The following is a 23,355-nucleotide window of genomic DNA, read 5'->3' as shown; positions in this document are numbered from 1 at the left end:
CATGGATGTATAATATATATATATATATATATATATATATATATATATATATATATATATATATATATATATATATATATATATATATATGTATATGTACGTCAGACGCACCTCTTAACTGCTATGATGGGCATCGCCGTGGATTATGTCTCACACGATAAAACTGCATAATCCGCAAAGAACAACCGTCCGTCTGCCACCCAGATAATTGATCCCGCTAATACAAACCATTCACTCAGAAGGGACATCATGCGATGGGCGGGTAAATCAAAACATGTGGAGTGTGACGAGCACTCCCCCGATCTCCATTGGACATAGTCCTACACCAATGGTATGCCGTCCTGATGGGGGCAAACAAGCCCGAAATCCAGATAGGTGGCTCCGATTAATGTTTAACTGACGTTGACCATGTAATCTTTGTCTGTTTGACAGAGTCGTTGGGCCGAGGCCTCTTGGTTGGAGGTGACTCTTTGGTGTAGGACGATATCCAATGAAGATCGGGGGAGTGCTCCTCACACTCCACATGTTTCGATATTATTATATATTGTTACGGATTTCAGAATCTGGTCTGATGTATGCATCCACAAATCCAGGTCCTCAGACAGTTATTTCCTTAAATGCATGTTCAGATTAGCTCCATCCCCATGTCTAATGGGATTTTAAATGTGATGCGTTGAGAAGGGTAAAGGATAGATCCCCTCTCTTATGGGAAGCTTCTTTTTTTTCTTTCTTTAGGACAGACACGTTCACACACATTTCTTTCACGAGCTCTGAAGCGCGCCCCCCATTCTTCCTCAGCGGCAATCTTTCGTGAGCTCCGACGCCCACCTTTTTTGAGAGCGCAGGGGTCGTCATGGTAACCCTGCGCCAGTGGGGCGGGGTGAGCTTGGGGCGGACGGCACCCCAAGGAGACGGCCCAGGGATATAAAAACGAGCGAGAGGTATGTTCTGAAGAGAAAAAGTGAGGAGAGAAAGGAGGGGGAAAAAACGTTCTTAAGAGAAAAAGTCTGAAAAGAGAAAAAGTCCGAGGAGAAAAAGTGAGGAGAGAAAGGAGGGGAAAAAAGCAAAGGGCGAGAGAAGCGACCAAGAAGCGGGTGTCTGACCAGCGCCGACGAGACAATTCGCCCTTCCCAGTGCTTCAGCAAACGAGCGTGTGGTGCATGTGTGGCTGTGAGCAGCGCCGCCAACAAGTGAGGCACGGGTCGGTCACCAACAACACCAGGGTCTAAACCCGCGACGGGTAATATATATATATATATATATATATATATATATATATATATATATATATATATATATATATATATATATATATATATATATATATATATATATATATTGTTGCGGCCACGGGTACCGAGATACCAACTTGTCACTCAGGGGGATTAATCCCCGTTTGTCCTCGGAAGAGACAGACCTGGGGCCACCACTCACGATTCACTTCGTGATACGGTGGGTTGCTTTAGAACCACGAACGCCAATCTGTTAACCACGACTTCCAGTGTGCACCGTCTAATTTTGCCGTTTAACTGGAGGTCACTTGGTTTCCTAAACAGGGAGCGCGCCCTCAGAAAAGCACCAATCTTATCTTGATTAGATCTTAATTAGGGCGGCTGAGCGTTTAACCGCTGGTGCATGCCGACTATTACAGGTCAATTCGTGTGGTAATTACCTCGCAGTCAATCTAGGTTTGGACAATGCTGGATCAATGGAAGGAAAGGACAAGCATGGACAGGTTGGAATGTCAACAAAGAAACTTATTAATAAGAAAATAAAAAAAATCAATCAAAAGAATCATAAGGAAATAAATAATCAATCAGGCACTGAGAGAAAAAGGGACAAAGAGCAGATGCTTATCTCTATGCCTCACTTAACAATTAAAAACGAGCCAAGGGTACCCAGCAGATCATTCAGGGGGGGAGAGAAATTCAGTCTCGCTCACCAAATAAAAGTCGTCGTACGTCAAATAAAAACGTTCTGAAATGTGTGAGCATGCCTTGTCCATTGCCAACGCCCAGCCTTGCCGTGCACCCTCTCGCGAACTGGCTTGAACACCAATCAAGGTCACATCATCACCCCCAGGAACCAGGGATGCCAAGAATCAGGTACGCCAAGAGCAGGTCTCAAGCAGAACGAGCATTAACGGTCCAGCATCACCCATCGCCAGGAGCCACCAGGAGCCACAACCGACGGACAGCTGTTAGGAGCTGTGAGAAGCTGAGACTTTGTGAGGCACTGTGAGAAGTGGTGCCGACTGACTGACTGGAACTGACTGAAATACTCTCAAAGCTGTCAGAACTGCAACCAGCTATCACCAACTGACTGGTGGTCGACTGACTGGAAAAGCCGTATGAGTGACGCCAACTGACTCTCAAAGCTGTCACCACCTGACTGGTCCGACTGACTCCTAAAGCCGTCTGACTGATGCCGACTCATTGACGCCAACTGGCTCTCAAAACCGTCGCCACCTGACTGGTCAAGTACGGACCTCTCGTCCTCTTTTTATCGGCGGCCCGTCTGGGCGGGCGCAGACTCCAGCCAAATTTACTCCGCCCCATTTACTAATCGTTGCCGGTGACAACCCGTCCATCCTGCGACCATTCCTGGCCTATGACGCCATGCCTGTGGTGCTGGACGAACGGCAGAAAGCAGCCATTTGTCAGAATTACCGAGCGAAAACCTGAAGCACTCGTAAAACGTCAACAACAATTATCACCTTAACGTTCAGACCGATATGAAAAAGAGCCAGTTAGTGTCTATAGAGCTGCTGAACGGGTGTCAAACGTCCTTGGAAAAAGGTGGGTGGCGGCGTCGGTGAAAGAAGCGGGTGTCAAACTTCGATGGAAAAAGGCGAGTGTCGGCGTCGGTGAAAGAAGCGGGTGTCAACGTTGATGGAAAAAGGTGGATGTCAAGCCCGTTGGGCTAACAGTTATCTCACGTGCACGAATGTGTCAGCCGTAAAGAGAAAAAGAGGAGCTTTCCATAAGAGGGGGAATCTATTCTTTACCCTTCTCAACACATCACATTTGGAATCCCACCAGACATGGGGATGGGTCTATCCTGGACATGCATTTTGGGAAATAACTATCTGAGGACCTGGATGTTTGTATGCATTCGTCGGATCGGATTCTGAAACCCGTAACAATATACAGTATATATCAGTGTACGTGTGTATGCGTGTGTTTGTGTGCAAGTTGCTGGTGTTGTTGACTGATATCTCCACACATGGGTGGGCGTTATTTGAACTTGCTCTTGATCATCTCACGGTGGTGCGTCACAAACTCGGCCGGAAGAGGGGCGGAGCGTGGACGAGGCATGTTCGTTCACTCAGTGCAAGAAAACATGATGTGAGGTCACCGAAGGCGCTGCTATTTGTTGTGTTACTATCAATTTGATTAAGAATTGAAAGTTTTTATTGCGATGTTGACATTCTGAGTGTGAAAATAATGCGGTGCTTCAAATTTCATGGAAATTGGCACAAGGGTTTGGAAACATATTGAAAGAAACAAACAAACAAGACTGCGTGTGTGTGTGTGTGTGTGTGTGTGTGTGTGTGTGTGTGTGTGTGTGTGTGTGTGTGTGTGTGTGTGTGTGTGTGTGTGTGTGTGTGTGTGTGTGTGTGTGTGTGTGTGTTTTAAAAACGTTTCACAAATCGTATTTCCTGCCCTGTCTTCCCATGTTCACAGATGTCTGGCCAGCTGCCCCAGGAAGGTTCAATCCACCTGCATCTTAATCCACCTTGACTGCAGCCAGCAGATTGATGATTCTGTGAATGATTTATTCCCATGGGAATTACATTACTGCTATGGATCCATCACTTCCTCGAGCGCTCCACCTCGTGGGAAATGCCACAACTTCCAGCTTCCTCGTGATTGGTGTAAATGGCAAGATGCTTTCTCTGAAATGGCACACGAACCGGGGGTGTGGTGGATGAGTGCAGCAGATCAGAGAAATCAAATTGGCAGCCATACGAGCCGGATCGTGCTGACTTCAGCTTTATGGAGACCTTCCTGCACAACCAGGTAATTGTAGATACCCCGACCCACCAATAGGCCGTTTTCACAGTGAAAACTTTTACTTTTGAATACAATTTCCCATTTGAAAGCAGCACGGCCAGCAGAACGGGTCCATAAATGTGAGCAAGTGGTGGTAATGGAATGTCATCAGGAAGTTTTATACAATCATGAGCTGAATCATCAGTGTTGAACTTTTCTCTGTTGGAAGAACATTGCCACTCGTTTTGAGCTCCATTGGAGCCAAATAGCTCACGTGATGAGATCCAGAGTTCATGCATGACATGGTTGTTATAGCTCACATGATGAGATCGAGAGGTCATGCATGACATGGGTGTTATAGCTCACATTATGAGATTCAGAGTTCATGCATGACAGGGGTGTTATAGCTCACATGATGAGATCCAGATTTCATGCATGACATGAGTGAAATAGCTCACATGCTGAGAACCAGAGCTCATGCATGAAATGAATGTTATAGCGCATATAATGAGATCCAGAGTTCATGCATGACATCAGTGTAATAGCTCACATCATGAGATCCAGAGCTCATGCATGGCATGGATGTTTTGATGGAGGTCAGGTCAGGTATGGGAGCATACGCCAGAGCAGCGCGTCACTGCATCCACTTTCCGCTGGTACTCCAGGGGCCTCCGTCTGGCCATCCCCCAGGCAGATGCCTGGCCCATCCCAATCTCCTTGAGATACCGATCAACCTGCTGCAACCACAAGGCACGTGGTTGGCCCATTTGCCTCCTCCACTCACGAGACTCCCTCGCCGAGAGAATCTGGTGAGCAGGATTAGAATCAGGAAAACGAGCCACATGTCCATACAGCCGCAGCTGACGCTCACGGACTAAGCAGGTAACAAATCTCATTTGAGTCTCTCTCAGCAAACGCTCGTTGGACACAAAATCCGACCAGCGATAGCCAAGGATTCTCCGAAGAGACCTGGTACCAAAGGAATTAAGTCTCCGTCTCAGATCCTTGGTCAGAGTCCAAGTCTCGCATCCATAGAGCAAGACTGGAAGCACCAAGGACAGGAAGACTCAGACTTTCGTCCTCCCGCACAGGTACCGACAGCGCCACACCCCGTTATCCAGTGAATCCATGACTCCCAGACCTGACCCAGACGTCTATTGACCTCTGCCTCACGGCCAAAAGAGACATTAATATCACTGCCAAGGTAAGTGAATCTCTCCACGACTTCAACATCCTCACCACAAACAGACACAGACAGGACAGCAGCATCCAAGATGTCATTGAAAGACTGGATCTTAGTTTTGACACAGGAAACCCGTAATCCCAGCGGCTCCGACTCCTCATTCAACACCTTGAGGGCCCCAAAATGATATCTAATGTCTCCGCAAAGATGACTGCATCATCTGCGAAATCAAGGTCAGAGATCTTGACATTCCCATACGATGCACTGCAACTTGATCTCTCCGACATCCTCCCAATAACCCAGTCCATACAACTGCTGAAAAGTGTGGGGGCCAGTACACACCCCTGATGAACTCCAGTAACAACTGGAAATAAGTCAGAGATGGTACCACCACATCTCACAGCACTCTCAGTACCAGAGTAGAGTTCAGACATCAGATCGATCAGTTTTGGTGGCACCCCAAGAAGACCAAGAATCCTCCAGAGGACATCCCGATTCACTGAATTGAACGCTTTACAGAGATCAACATAGGCTGCAAGCAGCCCCTGCCGAAACTCTCGTCTGCGTTCGGTGAGGACCCGAAGAGCAAGGATACGGTCAATCGTTGACCTCTTTGGTGTAAAGCCTGACTGCTCTGGACGCTGGTGCTCAAGCAGATGGTGGCAAACAGGTCAGGTATGGGAGCATGTGCCAGAACAGCGCGTCGCTGCGTCCACTTTCCGCCGGTACTCCAGGGGCCTCCGTCTGGCCATCCCCCAGGCAGATGCCAGGCCCATCCCCATCTCCTTGAGATGATGGTCAACCTGCTGCAACCACGAGGCATGTGTTCGGCCCACTGGCCTCCTCCACTCATGAGACTCCCTCGCTGAGAGAATCTGGTGAGCAGGATCAGCGTCAGGAAAACGAGCCACATGTCCATACAGCCGCAACTGACGCTCACGGACTATGCAGGGAACAAATCTCATCCGAGTCTCTCTCAGCAATCGCTCGTTGGACACAAAATCCAACCAGCGATAGCCAAGGATTCTCCGAAGAGACCTGGTACCAAAGGAATTAAGTCTCCATCTCAGATCCTTGGTCAGAGTCCAAGTCTCGCATCCAGAGAGCAAGACTGGAAGTACCAAGGACCTGAAGACCCGGACTTTCGTCCTCCCGCACAGGTACCGGCAGCGCCACACCCCATGATCCAGTGAATCCATGACTCCCCAGGCCCGACCCAGACGTCTATTGACCTCTGACTCACAGCCAGCAGAGACATGAACATCATTGCCATGGTAAGTGAATCTCTCCACGACCTCAACATCCTCACCACAAACAGACACAGACAGGACAGCAGCATCCAAGATGTCACCGAAAGCCTGGATCTTAGTTTTGACCCAAGAAACCCGTAATCCCAGTGGCTCAGACTCCTCTTTCAGCACCTCGAGGGCCGCCAAAAGGATGTCTAAAGTCTCCGCAAAGATGACTGCATCATCTGCAAAATCAAGGTCCGAGATCTTGACATTCCCAAACGATGCACCGCAGCTTGATCTCTCCGACATCCTCCCTAAAATCCAGTCCATACAAGTGCTGAAAAGTGTGGGTGCCAGTACACACCCCTGACGAACTCGAGTAACAACTGGAAATAAGTCAGAGATGGTACCACCACACTTCACAGCACTCTCAGTACCAGAGTAGAGTTCAGACATCAGATCGATCAGTTTTGGTGGCACCCCACGAAGACCAAGAATCCTCCAGAGGACATCCCGATTCACTGAATCGAACACTTTACAGAGATCAACATAGGCTGCAAGCAGCCCCTGCCGAAACTCTCGTCTGCGTTCGGTGAGGACACGAAGGGCAAGGATACGGTCAATCGTTGACCTCTTTGGTGTAAAGCCTGACTGCTCTGGACGCTGGTGCTCAAGCAGATGGTGGCGAATCCTATCAAGAATTATCCGAGCAAAGACCTTGCCGGGCACTGAGAGCAGCGTCACCCCTCGGTAGTTGTTGCAGTCTTGGCGATCACCTTTCCCTTTCCAGAGAGGGATAACAAGGCCCCTCTTCCAGTCAGTTGGGATGATGCCTGTGTTCCAGGCAGAGCACAAAACTGCATGCAACGACACGAGTGCAGCATTTCCACCAGCCTTGAGAAGTTCAGCATGGATGCCACAGATCCCTGGAGCTTTGCCCCGTTTCAACTGGTTCACCGCAGCCCGTGTTTCCACAAGGGAAGGTGGACCACAGTTGATTCGAGGGTCAGCAACAGGGATTGTAACACCCTTGACGTCCAACTCGACAGCTGGGGGATCAGCCTGGTACAACCGCTCAAAGTAACCGGCCCAGCGGGCCTTCACTTCAGACTCCTCTGTCAAGAGCCTACCACTCTCTGCTCTAACTGCAGTGCTCCGAGGGATGGGCTTGGATGAACGCAATGCGCGAATTCCCCTGTAAGCGGGACGAGAATCACCTGTCCACAGGTGATGCCCTACCCCCTCACAGATTCCTCGCACAAAGGCCTCCTTGTCCACCCTCAGTGCACGTACCGTTTTACGCCTCAGCTCCCTGAACAGCTCAGCTCTGCCATTCAGCCTGGCCCTGCGACTCTGGTCAATGGTATCCAGTGTTCCTTGAGAGACAAAATTCTTCTTTGCCCTGCGGTGAGCTCCAAGACATCCACCGGCAACATCAAGGACGGTGGTCTTGAAGGCACTCCACAACTCTTCAGGACCCCCCAAAGCACGATGCAATGAAATTCCCCAAGACTAGAAATCTATCTCATCTGGGGCACTGATCAACCACAGACTCGAACATGGCGTAGCATGTGTCCTTCACGGTGAGATCACTCGCCTCAGTCGGAGCATAAACAGAGACCAGGGAAATGACACCTCAGGAGTGACGAATCCTTAATCTCATCATAAGCTCGTTGACCGGCGTTACCTCAATTATCATTGGAGTCAGCTTATTGGACACAGCTACAGCAACTTCTTGGGAATGATAACCATCAGTGACCAGACCAATAGTAGGTGGAACCACCCACCATGATCTCGCCGCAATCCGGTCTCCGAACCTCAGAGAGAGCTGCAATCCCGATGTCCAAACACTTGAGCTCAGATGATAACAGAGACAGGTGATCATCCTCTCTTAGAGATAGGACATTCCAGGCACCCTCCCGAAGGGACTACCTCAGGTTAACCCAAGGAGACCGCCGTCTGGTGGACGACACCTCAGCACCACTCTGACACACTCTCCCACAATCTGACCTGGAAATGTTACCCAGTGGTTTCCCTCCTATCATCAAAGATTGGGGGTCCAGAAGGCTTTGCCCCAATCCCATCATCCGGTGAGCCGCCCTGCGAAGGGAAGCTGCACAGGAGGTACTCCCAGGGAGTGGGTTTTCAGATTTCTTTGTGTTTTGGTGTTTTGCAGAATGAAGGGTTTTACGGAGGCCGGAGTGCAAATCCTGCCACCAACCTCCTAATAAGAAGTAACCCAACTGCAGGAGGACGTCCGCAGACACAGTTGGGCACTAGATATGGATGGCCGTTGGCTCACAAGGAGCTCCTCCGCCCTTTGACAGGTTTTGTTTTTAATCCTGCTGGGTGTCCATATCCAAACACCCTCCTCACCAAAAAACCTGGTGGGGGAGATGGTTTAGTCGCCGACAACCCGACCATGGAACAAGTTAGTACAGGTTTACATGACACCTGTAGCAAGTCACAGATCTAATCTGGCCTGACCTGACACCAGGTGACACATTGATGGAGATAGGTGATTAACTAAAATTGGGCCGAGGTCTTGCATAACAGATAACAAATTTCCTGCCCGATTGCGCACTTTGTTACCTGATAATTCTGCCGATGACGTATCTATCACACATGGTGAATTAAATGTATAGATTCAAACACATTCATAATTTGAGGAGAAATACGCAACTGTGCGCAAAGATGGCAGCATTTTCATTTGCCGCCACCCCCCCCCACCCGCAACCACACATTCCTTTTTACTCACCCCACCCTGCCCAATCACATTCATTTTTTTAATCTGACGCGACCGACGTCATGACATTTTACTGATCAATGGCGACATCGCAATGGACATACTATTGTTTTGGACAGACGTTACAAACTGCAATGGTAACTAACGCTCCATACACTAGGTGTCGTTGGGGCATCAGGGAATTGAAATTTGGATAAGGCACTGGTACACCATGCCCTATCCTTTTCGAGATATCTAGCGTCTACAACTGAATACGAGCAGATAATGTTACAGCTTGCTACATGTATCCGCTGAACAGTGATGACATCATAGATGTACTCTCATGCAGGTGCAACGTCCTGCAGGTGATTCGCAATTTGATCCTTCTCCATCGGGAATCAAACCGAGACTTGACGACTCAAATTTGAGTATGATACATTACAGAAGAATACAAGATATGATTTAAGATCAAGAGAACAGTGTGACGTCATCAAAGACAGGTAACACGGCACATCCAAAACCACAGTATCATAAATGTATATATCATCGACGTGCAAATCTAAGGTCATGCTTATGAGATGGGTTTTAGGAATTGGAAAAGGTTATTTCAAAAGGGAATAAAATTGCATTGGTTTGTCCTTTAAAAACTATGTTTGTAAAATAAATGTCCGGCTATGCCCAATGTAAGTTAATCTCACCAACTCCAAGGCATCGAATAATGAGTCTTTTTGCACAATGCGATCGGGTTAACCGGCTTGTCTTCCTCCGGACATCGATAGCTCATCATGAACATCTCTTCGGAGAAGGACGTGGGATGGAAAAAGAGGAGGAAAAGACGGAAAACAGTGCTGCAGGTTGTGAGCAAATTCGCTTTGGATTTTGCACCGAGCACCGACCGAGGCTCCACCGAGGGGCCACCTGGAGGCGTTTTGTGCTGAGAGCGCTTAGCCTAAACATCACGATTCAGTGAGATCTCAAAGGAACTCAAATCCTCGATCAAGGTAATCCCAAACGATGCAATTAAGTAGGAATGTCCCCATGCGTTATATACAGAGCTCTGCACCCAACACAACCACATGGCAGTTGGTTTACGCGTCAGAGGAGCATTGCGGGATCACGCGTCGCATGTCGGAGAAATTGATGCGGCACTTACTGAATCGTGGAAGGCAAGATTCATGTCTGCGTTGATTTTTTAATATAAATTCACAAAAAGAGCCACGGGACAGTTGAGGTCGTACGTTTGGAATGAAAATTTCAGACTGGCTGTCTGTGGTAACGTCATAAACGCTGATGACGTCATAAAGCATCCGTCATGCAGAGGCATTTTGAGGACATTCAGCGCACACTGCGGGTGCACAATTAGACCAAAGTGTGGAAGTGCAGGAAACCAGTTGAGTCTGCTCACTGGAGATGCTCGAAACATGCCTGGGTAAGCTCCAATACCGTTGCATCTCCTGCTCCCTGCACCCGGGACAAAGCACATCCCGGCACGTACCCACTAATCCACAAAATAGATTATAAGCCATTGCTCATGCGTGTGCGCGGAACTATATTAAATGTCAAATAAATGAAATAGATTGCTGGCTCCGTTTCCCTCTAGTAGCTCGCCATTTCTTCCCAGAGGAACTCGTGAAAATTTTATGCGTCTCTCCGACACGCCCTGCGATATCTGCTGCTCCACTCTCCTCCGTGGGCTCAGTTTGTCCCATTGCTGGGATCAAGTTGGTTCTGATCCATAATTTTTATTTTTCTCCTCCAAACCATGACCCCCATTACCACAACCCCCAGCATGGCCTTGCGGCCAAGATTGAATCCCGTTTGAGGAGAAAAGTGTCATTTCCAATTCGCCGACTGTCCGGATCTCCGGCTGTCTGCAAGGTATGGATGGTTTGTTCTACAGAACAATGCCGAATGTGCATTGTAGACAGCAATAGGGAATAAACAAAAGGTGTATAAGAAGCCTGGATAATTGATGATTGTCAATTATCATGGGAACAACATGCACTTTTAATTCCAGAGAAGATTCTTCAAATTACATCGTCCGATTTCATGATGTACATGTCGTGTTTCACATCACTTTGTGCAACCTTTGCTTCCGCCGATTCCAGATCCTTGCAATACATCCACAAGAAGAAGAAAGGAAAATCCACAACAAATCTGACAATTATCTCAATGCCTTTCCTTGTTACAAAATGCTCAACAAGTGCAGTCAACAATACAAGGATGTCCAACAGATCGCATTTGTAACCTGCAATGCCATAGCTCTGAGCGCTGTATCCAAGAATACCCTCGACTGCCCTCTGCGCCGAAACACCATGACCGAGCCCTCGGGTCAGCAACGCCATCGCAAAGCGATATTTCATACCGTGCCCTTTGGGTTCGGTGAAAAATGCTTTCCGTCCACTCTGCATAGCACCAAGGCAGCCGCAGCCCATCCCTGCTCAAAAAATACATTTACTTTGGCCAGTGCTGAGAACAATTGCCATATAGATGTCCCAAATAGATTTTAGGTAGCCCATTATGATGTTGCGTGCAATGAGATGAGTCATTGCGCATTTCACTTATCCTTCAATAAATTCGTGAAGCATTTCCGTTGATCAAGGAGGACGTGTGCAACTTTGGGTCAGTGCGCATTCATCACGGAGTACCTGTTGCAAAACAAGGAGCGCAGCTTGCTCTCCCATTACCATCTTGGGGATAGGCCGCAGAGCGGGAGATGCCGTCGGAGGCGGTAATTGGATATTGATGTGTACGATTTCGACGGTGCTGATGATCATTGGTGCAGAAATGGTGTAACTGGACCGTTTCCTCATTGTTTTGAATGCCGGTCGTGTTGCTACATCTTCGCTCTCACGGTGTGCAACCACCCGGCAAATTGGTCCAGCGAGAAAAACATCACATCGACTATGCTGCACGAGCTTCGGAGTACATGGTCCCGAATCATTTCAGGTAAATACAGCCCACTGTACAAAATATTAATTAAATGTCTACAAAGGCGAATGTTACATTTGCTTCAATAGCTACCAGGTATGATTTCATCTTACCCACCCAATCAACACATCAGGCTTGTGCGACGTCTGTCATTGCATTTTAAAAGTGAGAAAGGAGCTTACACTATCGACCCTCGCCTTTTGGGTGGTATGAGGAATAGATCTGTGTCATATGAAAGCTACATACTCAACTGTTTTTGAAATATCGCTCAACGAGAATTTCGTACACAAGCCAAGTTGCTGAAATGGTTGCCATGGCAACAGAATTTAGCCAATCACAGCCATGATCTAATCAGGTTGACATGTCATGAAGAATAGATATCTGCAATATGAAAGCTAAATGTTCAACGGTTTTTGAAATATCACGTACACATAGCAAGTTATGCCTGGTGTTGGCTTAATGGTTAGGGTGGTGGGCTTGGGATCCTCGGGTCCTGAGTTCGAATCCTGCTTGGCTGTTGAATTAATACCAGGTGGGGTTGACTCAGCCTGTCATCCTTCTGAAGTTGGCAAAATGAGTACCAGCTTGCTGATATCCTGTATCGGAGTCATGACCCGTACAGGATTGTGCCCAATAGCCAAGTAGACTACTTCGGCAGCACCAACGCTCTGCACAGAAGATGGTCCCCAATGGATGGATGGATGGCAAGTTATTTAGATGGTTGCCATGACAACAGAATTCAGCCAATAACCGCCATGATCTAATCAGGTTGAGATGATGTCATGAGGAATCGATGATATCTGCAATATGAAGGCTAAATGTTCAATGGTTTTTGAAACATCGTGTACACAAAAGTACGCATGGATGGATGATCGGTCGGATGGAGGTCATTTTAATGTCTCCTGTCTCAGAGGTTGTCAGAGGGGTGGGGGACAAAAATGAAATGGAAAGGAGGTGCAATGTTGTGTATCAAATAAAGCCCTGAAGTGATGGTTGCACCCTCAGGCTGAATTATTTGAGAGAGAAACCTTTATTGACTATGGCAGATCGAGCTTGGATGTTAGATTTTTTTAAGGTAAAGAAAGAAAAAAAAAGAAAGCAAGAACAGAATAGTAGAGTACACAAGCTGACTATATGCCTGGAATTGTTCAAATTGTGATAAAAGCACCAAATTTGATGAAGTTGTACTTGAGGCCATACTTCTTCATTTTAGCTACAGAGCCCCAATGAAATACAATTTTGAAGGCAGGAAGTACTTGTTTCACCTTTTAACCTTCACTTTCAATACAAATTTAATAAATAGGGGCAAGGACTAGAAAATATGAAAATAGCAGCAGCAAAAAAAATTAGGGGGGGGGGACACATGACCTCATTAGATATTCAAAATGGCCGCTATTGACAGGAAACAACCAAAATATTGTTGCGGCTACGGGTAGCGAGACACCAGCTTGTCACTCAGGGGGATTAATCCCCGGTTGTCCTCGGTAGAGCCGGACCTGGGGCCACCGCTCACAATTAATGTTGCGGTACAGTGGGTTGTTTTAGAACCACGAACGCCACTCAGTCAACCATGAGTTCCAGTGTCTACCGTCTAATTATTCCGTTTAACTGGAGGTCACGTAGTTACCTGAGCGGGGAGCGTGCCCTCGGCAAAGCACCAATGTTATCTGATTAGATTTTAATTAGGGGGGCCGAGCGTTTTAACCGCCGGTGCGTGCCGACTATTTTTGGTCAAATCTGTGGCAATTACCTCCCAGTCTATCTCGGTTCGGACAATGCTAGACCAATTGAAGGCAAGGACAAACACGGACAGGTTGGAAATCGACAGATAATTTATTATTAATAAAATAAATAAATAACAAGAACTTTTATTTTCTGAGGTAAATAAAGAACGAATTTCAAAGCAAAATCAATCAAAATGCCAGGAAAGAGACAAAGAGCAGAAGCTTATCGGGGGTTTACCTACTTACAGCTAAACACAGACAAGGGTACCCAATAGATCATTCGGGGGGGGGGGGGGAATCGTCTCGCTCACCAGAAAGTCGTCCGTGAAATGAAAACGTCCTGAAATCCGTGCGTGCGTGTCACGTCCGTCGCCAGCACCCAGCCCTGCCGTGCACCCTCTTGCGGGGCACCCTTGAACGCCAGTCAACGTCTGGAGGGCACCGGGATTGTCCGTCGCGGGTTTAGACCCTGGTGTTCGTGGTGACCGACCCGTGCCTCACTTGTTGGCGATGGTCAGACACCCACACGCTCACCACACGCTCGCTTGCCCAAGCACTGGGAGGAACAAATTGTCTCGTTGCTGGCGCTGGTCAGACACCCGCTTCTTGCTCGCTTCTCAAGCTTACTTCTCGTTCTCTTCTCCCTCCCTGGCTTTCTTTCGTTCTGCTTTCTTTCGCCTCCTGCTTTTTCTCTCCTGCTTTTCTCCTCACAGAATGTACCTCCCATTCGTCTCCGCGGGTGCAGCCCGCCCCAAGCTCACCCCGCCCCACTGGCGCAGGGTTACCATGACGACCCGTGCGCTCTCAAAAAGGCGGGCGTCGGAGCTCACGAAAGATTGTTGCTGAGGAAGAATGGGGGGGGGGGCAGGCTTCAGAGCTCATGAAAGAAATGTGTGTAAACGTGTCTGTCATAAAGAAAAAAGCTTCCCATAAGAGAGGGAATCAATCCTTTACCCTTCTCAACACATCACATTTAAGATCCCATTAGACATGGGGGTGGGGCTAATCTGAACATGCATTTAAGGAAATAACTGTCTGAGGACCTGGATTTGTGGATGCATTCATCAGACCGGATTCTGAAATCCGTAACAATATGTTCAATTGGACCCCCATAAACAGGACTTTCTTGACTACATATGAAGAAATTGAGAGGCAGAAACGGCAGCAACTCTGGTGGCCCTCCCTGGCAACGGCAGAGGCTTGTGCGGTCTCATGAAATCTCGTGTGCAATCTCATGCAGTCTGTTCGGGTAACGTTCACAGCAAAGCAGCTTCCCTCCAGCAACTCCTGTGGTCTGACAAGCTACAGCGGAAGCTCGTGCATGATACAGCTCATGGCCAAAGAGGAAGAGCTTAACAAACGAGCCAGACAGATGAGAGAGATCATGGTAGACGAGACGAGACAGAGAGACAGAGACAGAGACAGAGACAGAGACAGAGACAGAGACAGAGACAGAGACAGAGACAGAGACAGAGAGGGAGAGAGAGAGAGAGAGAGAGAGAGAGACAGAGAGAGAGAGAGAGAGAGAGAGAGAGAGAGAGAGGGAGAGAGAGAGAGAGAGAGAGAGGGAGAGGGAGAGGGAGAGGGAGAGGGAGAGCGAGAGGGAGAGGGAGAGGGAGAGGGAGAGGGAGAGGGAGAGGGAGAGGGAGAGGGAGAGGGAGAGGGAGAGGGAGAGGGAGAGGGAGAGGGAGAGGGAGAGGGAGAGGGAGAGGGAGAGGGAGAGGGAGAGGGAGAGGGAGAGGGAGAGGGAGAGGGAGAGGGAGAGGGAGAGGGAGAGGAGAGGGAGAGGGAGAGGGAGAGGGAGAGGGAGAGGGAGAGGGAGAGAGAGAGAGAGAGAGAGAGAGAGAGAGAGAGAGAGAGAGAGAGAGAGAGAGAGAGAGAGAGAGAGAGAGAGAGAGAGAGAGAGAGAGAGAACTTCGATTGCCGATCTGGCCTTTTATAATCGCCGAGACAGGGCATGGTCACGGCTCCTGGAAGTGCTCGTCTGCCCGGCAGTGTCGCCTTCTCATGGCTCCCAGCTCTTTGAGTGCCTTCCAGAAGATTCCCTTGTAACTGAACAGGAGACACCCTTCTAGAAGAATGCTCGGTGGATATGCCGCCACGAGCCTCTCCATTTTAACATTGCGAGCGGCCTTCTGTAATGATTTGTAATGTGTGTTTAAATGGGGATTTTGCAGGGAAAGAAGGAAATTAATGTATTTAACTTGACAGTTATTTGCAAACGCTGAAGGGTTTATTCGTATTGATTTCACAAGGTGTTTCAGGATGTGCAAGAGACAGTGCCTCGGTGGTGAAAGGGTGAAGGTTTTGGATGGAGGGGGGGTGGTTTCTCAGGGATGGCGTGAAGTGGAGGTTGGGCAACGAAAGGACGAATGGGTGGACTTAGGTTAAGTAAGGGAAGTTTTCCATGGGGGTTTATGGGTCCGTAAGGCAGAGGGAAGGATGGTGGGGAGTCACAGCTTGGAAACAAAATGGTGGGGGATTGGTGATGGGTGGATAGATGGAGGGATGAAAGAGGGATTTAAAGATAAATTTATAGACAGAAGGATTAAAGAGGGATCGAAAGATGGATTGATAGACGTAGGGATTAAAAGTTGAAAATGAGGGAAATTACACTGGGGATTAAACGTTAATCTCACAATGCATTTCCCCACCAAAATTCCCTGGGCAAAGGGCAGGGAAATGTCTAATCACACATACTTATGACATAACTGATTGGATTCCTCGACGTGTCTCTGAATGCTCGGGGGTCTATTTCGAAAGCCGCAACAACATTGAGATAGTCAGACTTTTGGACAATTGTTGTGTAATTGACATTTATAAGTGAAAGGCACGACAAGACCTCGTCAAGAACTCACGTTTGACCAAGCAAAGCGTGAGCAGTTCTATAATCAATAAGAAAAAGTGCAATGGAAGCCTATTGGGTCGATCGCCATTCAGTTCATGACCTAATATAGCTTCCGCCGAGCATCGGGTCATTGACTCGATTTGATGCACCGCACGGACAATTTGCCATGATTCCATATGTCTCACAAACAAGTCAGCAGGGAAACCACTATAGAAATATAAATATTAACTTATGCCACCAAAGGTGGATGGGGATTTTGTTTACACCCCTGTCTGTCTCTCTGTCTGTGAGCAGGATGTCTCAAAAAATTATGGACAGATTCGGACGAATTTGGACAGGTTGGTTGTGAGACAATGACGAATTGATTCGATTTTCTGATGAAGATCCGGATCCGGATACGATGATTTTTTAGTTTTTTAAAGTAATTCTTCACCATTGAGAGATGGGGACCGGAGGTGACAAGAACAAGCCGATTCGGTTTTGGTTCATGTCCAGATGCCGATCAGATCTGGCCTAACGGTGGGATACAAAATGTAAACTGCTCAGCCTGGTGGAGATATGCACTCGACCGAATAGTCCAGGAGCCCAGAAGGTTTATTCAAGTGAAAAGCGCCGGAACGTTTGACCTCATGGGCTGATGGGGTCATCCACCGACATCACAAAAATGCATTGCTGCCGGGTCTGACCCGTGGCTTTCCCCCCGAAATCACTCAATGAGTGACGCCATTACCGATAAGCCTATTTTGCTCAATATCTGGAAAAATATGCATGATAATATAACGAATAAGGTGTCTGCACCTATGTTTTCATGGTCAATCATTACACTGACACCCGCATTATTGCTAGAAAATGTGTAGTTCACAGTGTAAATGTTTAGTTCACCCACTCAGTTAGCAACGCCATTGTGGAAAAACCCATTTTCATTAATATCTGAAAAACACCGCATGATAATATCACAAATAAGGTGTCTATACCCATGTTTTTGTGGTGAAATATTACAATGCCACCTCTCGTGCTTGAAAGTGCTGAGTTTACCCTGAAAGTTGCCCACTGGAGTTGTACCATCTCTGTCTTTTGTTACAATGTGGCAAATAATGCCTTGATCTCTGTCCATTTTGTTATTTACAGATCATTGCAAATGACGCCCCCGTTTGTATAATTTGCAAAGAAAGAGGAGAAAAGAAACGTGCCCTGAAGTGTTTCAATTCCAGCAACTGGGAAACAGCCAAAAATGCTGCCAGACAGCAAAAGGCAATTCAAAGTGACAAGTTTTCGAACACCTCGGAAGAGATCAGAACAGCTGAGGGCCCAGAAGGCAAATATTACCACTCAGTTTGCCTCAGTCGATTCTGTACTGTTAAGAGAGGAGCACCTCCAAGCACAGAACCATCTGAACCACCTCAGAAGACCACTCGTTCAAGTTCTGATCATCCTTCTACCAGGACGAGAGGCATCCTTGGACGGGAATGTCTTTTTTGTGGACAGAAGAGGAAGAGGAAGTTGCAGAAAAATGAACCCCTCAGCCAATGTTTGACCACAGATGGGAGCAAGGCAATCCTTCTTGCTGCTAAGAAAAAGTGTGACTCGAGGATCATTGGACGAGGGGAAGATCTTATTGCAAAGGAAGCCAAATACCATAACACTTGCAGTCGTGACTATGTAAGAATGGATGTGACGGATGAAGAGCAAACGTCGAATGGGAAGATGCACGTTGAAGCCTTCAAGAACTTGTCGATGTTCCTCGAAAATGAAGTCATCAAAAGCAAAACTCCCATGTCGGCGTCAGTAATTTTCAATTTGTACAAAGAAGAGTTTTTTTGCTCTTGGAGGAACACAGGATGACATTGATAGGTACACAACACAAAGCGTGATATCGAAGATAAAGGAACGATTCCTGGAAATCCTCGGTGACAAACGAGCAAACAAATCTGGAAACCTTGTATTCCATTCATCACTGATGTCTGCTGAGGCATTTGCTATGCTGACTGATTCCAATGAAAAGATTGAAGAAATCAGGTGTGCTGCCATGGCATTGCGGACAGAAATTGTTGCAATCCCCCAATCAAAGACCCCCTCACCCAATTCAGTTCACACCCTGAAGGAAAATTCCACAAGTATCGCCGATCTGACTCTCCTGTTCTTCCGTACTCTCATCGGTGGGATGCAATCAGAAATTGGTGTAAATAACTCCAATAGGGATGTGATCGAGAGAAAAGCATTAGCTGGTGCATCGGATGCTGTGTTCAACTGTGCCAGAGGAAGAGTTCGGCCTTGGAAGCATGAAGCCCTTGGGCTCGGGTTGGGAACACTGACAGGATCGAAAACAGTGTTGACCACCCTGAACCGCTTTGGTCATTGTATCAGCTACGATGAAGTGAAGCGGCTCGAGCCTGAAATGGCCTCCACCTGCTCTGACTTGGAACGGGAAACTCCTGCTGGTCTCCATCTGCACGATGGATTGGGAACAGGTAATAATAATAATAATAATAATAATAGTATTAATAATAGCAATAATAATACAAATACACGTTTGTGGTGAAAATGTTGTTTTATTACTTTTTTGTATTTTTCAGCATTAGCCTGGGATAACTACGATGTTAACATGGTGATACGAAATGGCAAGGACTGTTTTTATTCAATATTAATAATTACGACTTATTAGTTAGAATATTAATGGTAGATAGAATAAAAATGGTAGATGATAATGATGATGATGATATTTATTCTTCTTTTTCAGCATTAGCCTGGGATTACTACGATGTAAACACGGAGACACCAGATGGCAAGAATACTCTGCATTCAACAGTAGGGATATGTTACCAAAATCAACTTCCATCTGAACCACGACCAGAAGAAACAGACTGGTATCACTGAAGCACTAATCGGCCTTCAAGCCTTGACTGGTTGTGATTTCACATCGTGTTTCTACAGAAAGGGCAAAGTGAAGCCCTTCCAGCGGATGGAGTCAGATGCAGCTCATGTGATGGCATTGCGATCTCTAACAGCTGAGGAGGTAGACGTCCAAGCTGTTACATCCTTTGTCTGCGTGCTGTATGGCTTCAAAACCTCTAACATTAATGAAGCCAGATACAAGGCGTTCATGCAAATGGGTGGTGGTGATGAAAAGGAGCCCCTTTGCCAGAATAAAGAAGATACACTGTGCTTCTCTTCCCCCCTGCGCCAAGACACTTGGTAATCATATGAAAAGGGTGCACTATGTGGCAAGAATCTGGAAGAGAGCTGATCAGACAGATCCAACTGGTGGGGCGAGTCCGACAGACTATGGATGGAAGTTGTCTCAAAGCTGCTTTGAACCAGACTGGTATCCAGGAAGTTCAGTTCCAGAGTCCTTCACAGGCCCACATGAGGATGATGGGGATGGCGTGGAAGATAATTCAGTAGATGAGGAAGAGTCAGATAATGCTTGGAGTGAGGACAGTGATGAGAGTGACGAAAGTGATAGAGAAGACTTGTAATGCCAAGAGGACAACAAGTTAATTATGTGAACTGCACATTTGCAAGTTTTCCATATATCATTGTACGGTAATGGCGTCGCTTAATGAGCGGGTGGGCTACACATTTACATGGTAAATTACACATTTCCCAGTAATAACACAGAGTAATGATAGACCATAAAAAATTTCGGTATAGACATCTTATTTGTGATATTATCACGCACAGTTTTTCAGATAGTGAGGTTTCGGTAATGGCGTCGCTAATTTAGTGGATGAACCATGCATTTACGTGGTAAACTATACATTTTCTGGCAATATGCATAGCATCAGGGTAACGATTGACCATGAAAACATAGGTGTAGACACCTTATTTGTGATATTATCATGCATAGTTTGCTAGATATTGAGGAAATTAGGTTTTTCGGTAATGGCGTCACTAATTGAGTGATTTCGGGGGGAAAGCCAAAGGTCAGATCCGGCAGCAATGCATTTTTGTGATGTCGGTGGATGATCCCATCAGCCCATGAGGTCAAACGTTCCGGCGCTTTTCACTTGAATAAACCTTCTGGTCTCCTGGACTAGAATGCTGTTCTAGTACAAACTGTTCAGGAGGCCGTTTACTCCTGATGCGTGAAACACCCTGCAACCCATGCCTACAGAAAACAGACTTTTTGGAACGCCGGCCAAATTTCTCAACCAATCATCATGTAACTTTGTGATAAAAAAATTTCCATGCATAGGTACTTCTATGTTGATAGTTTTGCATCAAGCGGTTGCGGGGAAAAAAAACAGGAATTTAAAAGCGAATAAAGGTGAAAAAGTGAGGCGGAAGAAAAAAAAAAAAGGTGAGGGTCTCGGTCAAGGCCAACATTCAACAACATGGTCAAGGATGGTTGTGAACGCCTATGATGGCTACTTGTTCGGAAAACATTTTGAACGCACCAGATCAAAACACGAACTTCACTGAAGTTCAGTGGATAAAGAATGGAGTTCAAACACCATCAACAGTCAGCTCACTTCGCACCTACAGCCAGACGTTGCTGTCCTCTGGTGGAAGAATTAAGAATGGCAACGAAAGCTTTCCTATCGGGATACTAATACAATAATAATATATGTTCCCTTTCAAGGAATTTCAATGAAGGAGGCATTTCAGCTGATCAAAGCCTGTGGTTATTATTACCAACCAATGGTAGTTTGTCCATGCTCTATCCTTTTTAATACTGAGCAGGGTGTCCAACCCCCAGGGTGTCATTCTGCCAAATACCGACACACCATTAGCCACACACCCAGACCCTCAACAAAATCTTGCACCTTTGCAATAAAAACTTACCTCTTTCAGCACCAGCACCAGAATAGCATTCATATTCCAAAACACTTGAGCGGCATCCATATGCACCAATTAGCCTTCTTCTTTATGAGATATCATGGTGGATTAGGATCTGCTTGTCCGAGTCAGTATTCATTTGTCCTTCAATTTTAACAAAAGCACCAACCCAAGCAGCAGATATACACCCCCAAACATGAACAGCACCTCAAACCATGTTTCATAGTAGGCTGTACGACATATCCTTACAAGTAAAAAAAACATTTTAAATGAGAAGGGCACTCGGTAGAGCGCATACCTCCACCACGCAATGCCTGATCCACGATTTTGGCCCGATCTCTCAATGGTGAAGATCCAGATCCAGATCTTCACCAAAATCGAATCAGTTCGTCCTTGTCACACACCCAACCTGCACAACAAATTTCATTTGAATCCGTCCACAACTTTTTGAGATATACTACACACAAACAGACAAACAGAGAGGGATGAAAGCTCACCATCCTTCACCTTCGGTGGTGGGGTAACTAACTATAAGGGCACTCTTTGACGTCGTGATGTCGCCAGATATGCCTCCACCCGCATCATTACATTATACATACTTGTATTAAATTTGATTTGAATCCCTGAACCCAGATTCAAAATATTATATAATTCTGGCTGCCAGACCATGCGTCCAATCCGGTTTGAATTTAGAACACATATTCCCCATGACCACCAGATCATAATTGTGACATTTCATGTCACTTGATGAAGTGGTTCAAGAGAAAAAAAAAATTCAAAGATTTTTGTTTAATCCAATATGACTGCCAGATCATGTGACCTACTAATTATTCATCAACACACTGGTATCCCCAAGGCTCTGGGAGCATGTGGGTGAAGTTTCCCCTCGATCTCTCAAGCCGTTTTGGAAGAGGTGATTTTCAAAGATTTGATGGTAAATCCAACATGGCTGCCAAACCATGTGATCTATGACATCATAGTTGGAGAACTTTTTGTTCCTCATGGCTTGGTGATTATAGCTGTAAAGTTTCACCTCGATATGTTCAGCCATTTCAGAGAAAAAGATTTTTGAAGGTTTGTATGTTTAAAACAATATGGCGGCCAAACCACATGACCAATGACCAATTATATTCCGCAATAACAATTTAGCTCCAAATGACCTTCAAAATTTTTCATACTGATTGGATAAAATGTTTGATGTATGCAATTTTGATGTCATAACGAAGCCACCTATAACATCATCAAAACATCATACTTGTTTCCCATGGGGAGTACTTCACATGTGCTAAAGGCCCAGTCACACCTTGACGTTTTTGCCAGCTTATGCCGATTTTTGGAAAATTTGTCTAAAACGCTGGTACACGTTGAATACGTTATGTGTAAGTTTTGATAACATTGAGAGCACGCTGAAAAACACTGCCATACGTCGTTGTACGCTGGCTTTAAACGTTGTACTTTTCGGTTGTCCTCAAATTTTCCATGCTTGAAATTTTAAGACTTATGCCAGCGTATGACTCACACGTTCCGCATAACGCTGGCCCTAAGTTGTAGGCACGTCACGCGATCGGTGACACACGTCGACACACGTTACTTGTGAGTTACTCATAAGTCGAAACACGTCGAGGTAATGTTTAGCGTACCCGAAACTTATTTCTAACCTATGAGTTACGTGTTGTACTCACGTTACACGATCGGTGACACACATCGACACACGTTACTTGTAAGGTGCTCATAAGTCGAAACACATCGAGGTAATGTTTAGCGTCAGTGTTCCAGACTCCCTGGTTTTTTTATTTTTATTATTTTTTTCTTCCTTCCTTCGGTATGATGGTGATTTTGACACTTCGATTTCTAGTGTGGTTATAATATAATATAATTAATAGGCTGCCGCTCAACGATTTAAATCATAACCACACTGTACACTGAACACTGTCATAC

The 23,355-nt window shown here is 46.4% G+C and overlaps 1 protein-coding gene across 5 annotated transcripts in view; it reads right to left on the bottom strand.

Moving 5' to 3' along the window:
• LOC147014660 (SUMO-specific isopeptidase USPL1-like) overlaps positions 1-23,355 on the bottom strand; it is a 212,004-nt gene that overhangs the window by 25,140 nt on the left and 163,509 nt on the right. For 2 of the 5 annotated variants that reach the window (XR_015050852.1, XR_015050853.1), the window contains exon 10: positions 21,716-21,826. The exons of 1 other annotated variant lie outside the window; for it this stretch is intronic. Coding sequence is in view for 2 of the 4 variants with exons in the window: in XM_085852818.1 (XP_085708944.1) it covers positions 21,800-21,826 (27 nt within the window). In the remaining 2 variants the exon portion in view is untranslated. Of the gene's footprint in view, positions 1-16,636; positions 21,827-23,355 lie in introns of those variants that run through there. 2 more of the 5 variants (XM_085852816.1, XM_085852818.1) reach the window with 1 other exon arrangement.

The sequence above is a fragment of the Eptatretus burgeri genome, chromosome 13 (assembly GCF_056783735.1).
Source record: "Eptatretus burgeri isolate ZD-2024b chromosome 13, Ebu_testis_v1, whole genome shotgun sequence".
Classification (NCBI taxonomy): Eukaryota; Metazoa; Chordata; class Myxini; order Myxiniformes; family Myxinidae; genus Eptatretus; species Eptatretus burgeri.
The sequence above is the reverse complement of the archived record's forward strand: the minus strand, read 5'-3'. Positions and strand labels throughout refer to the sequence as shown.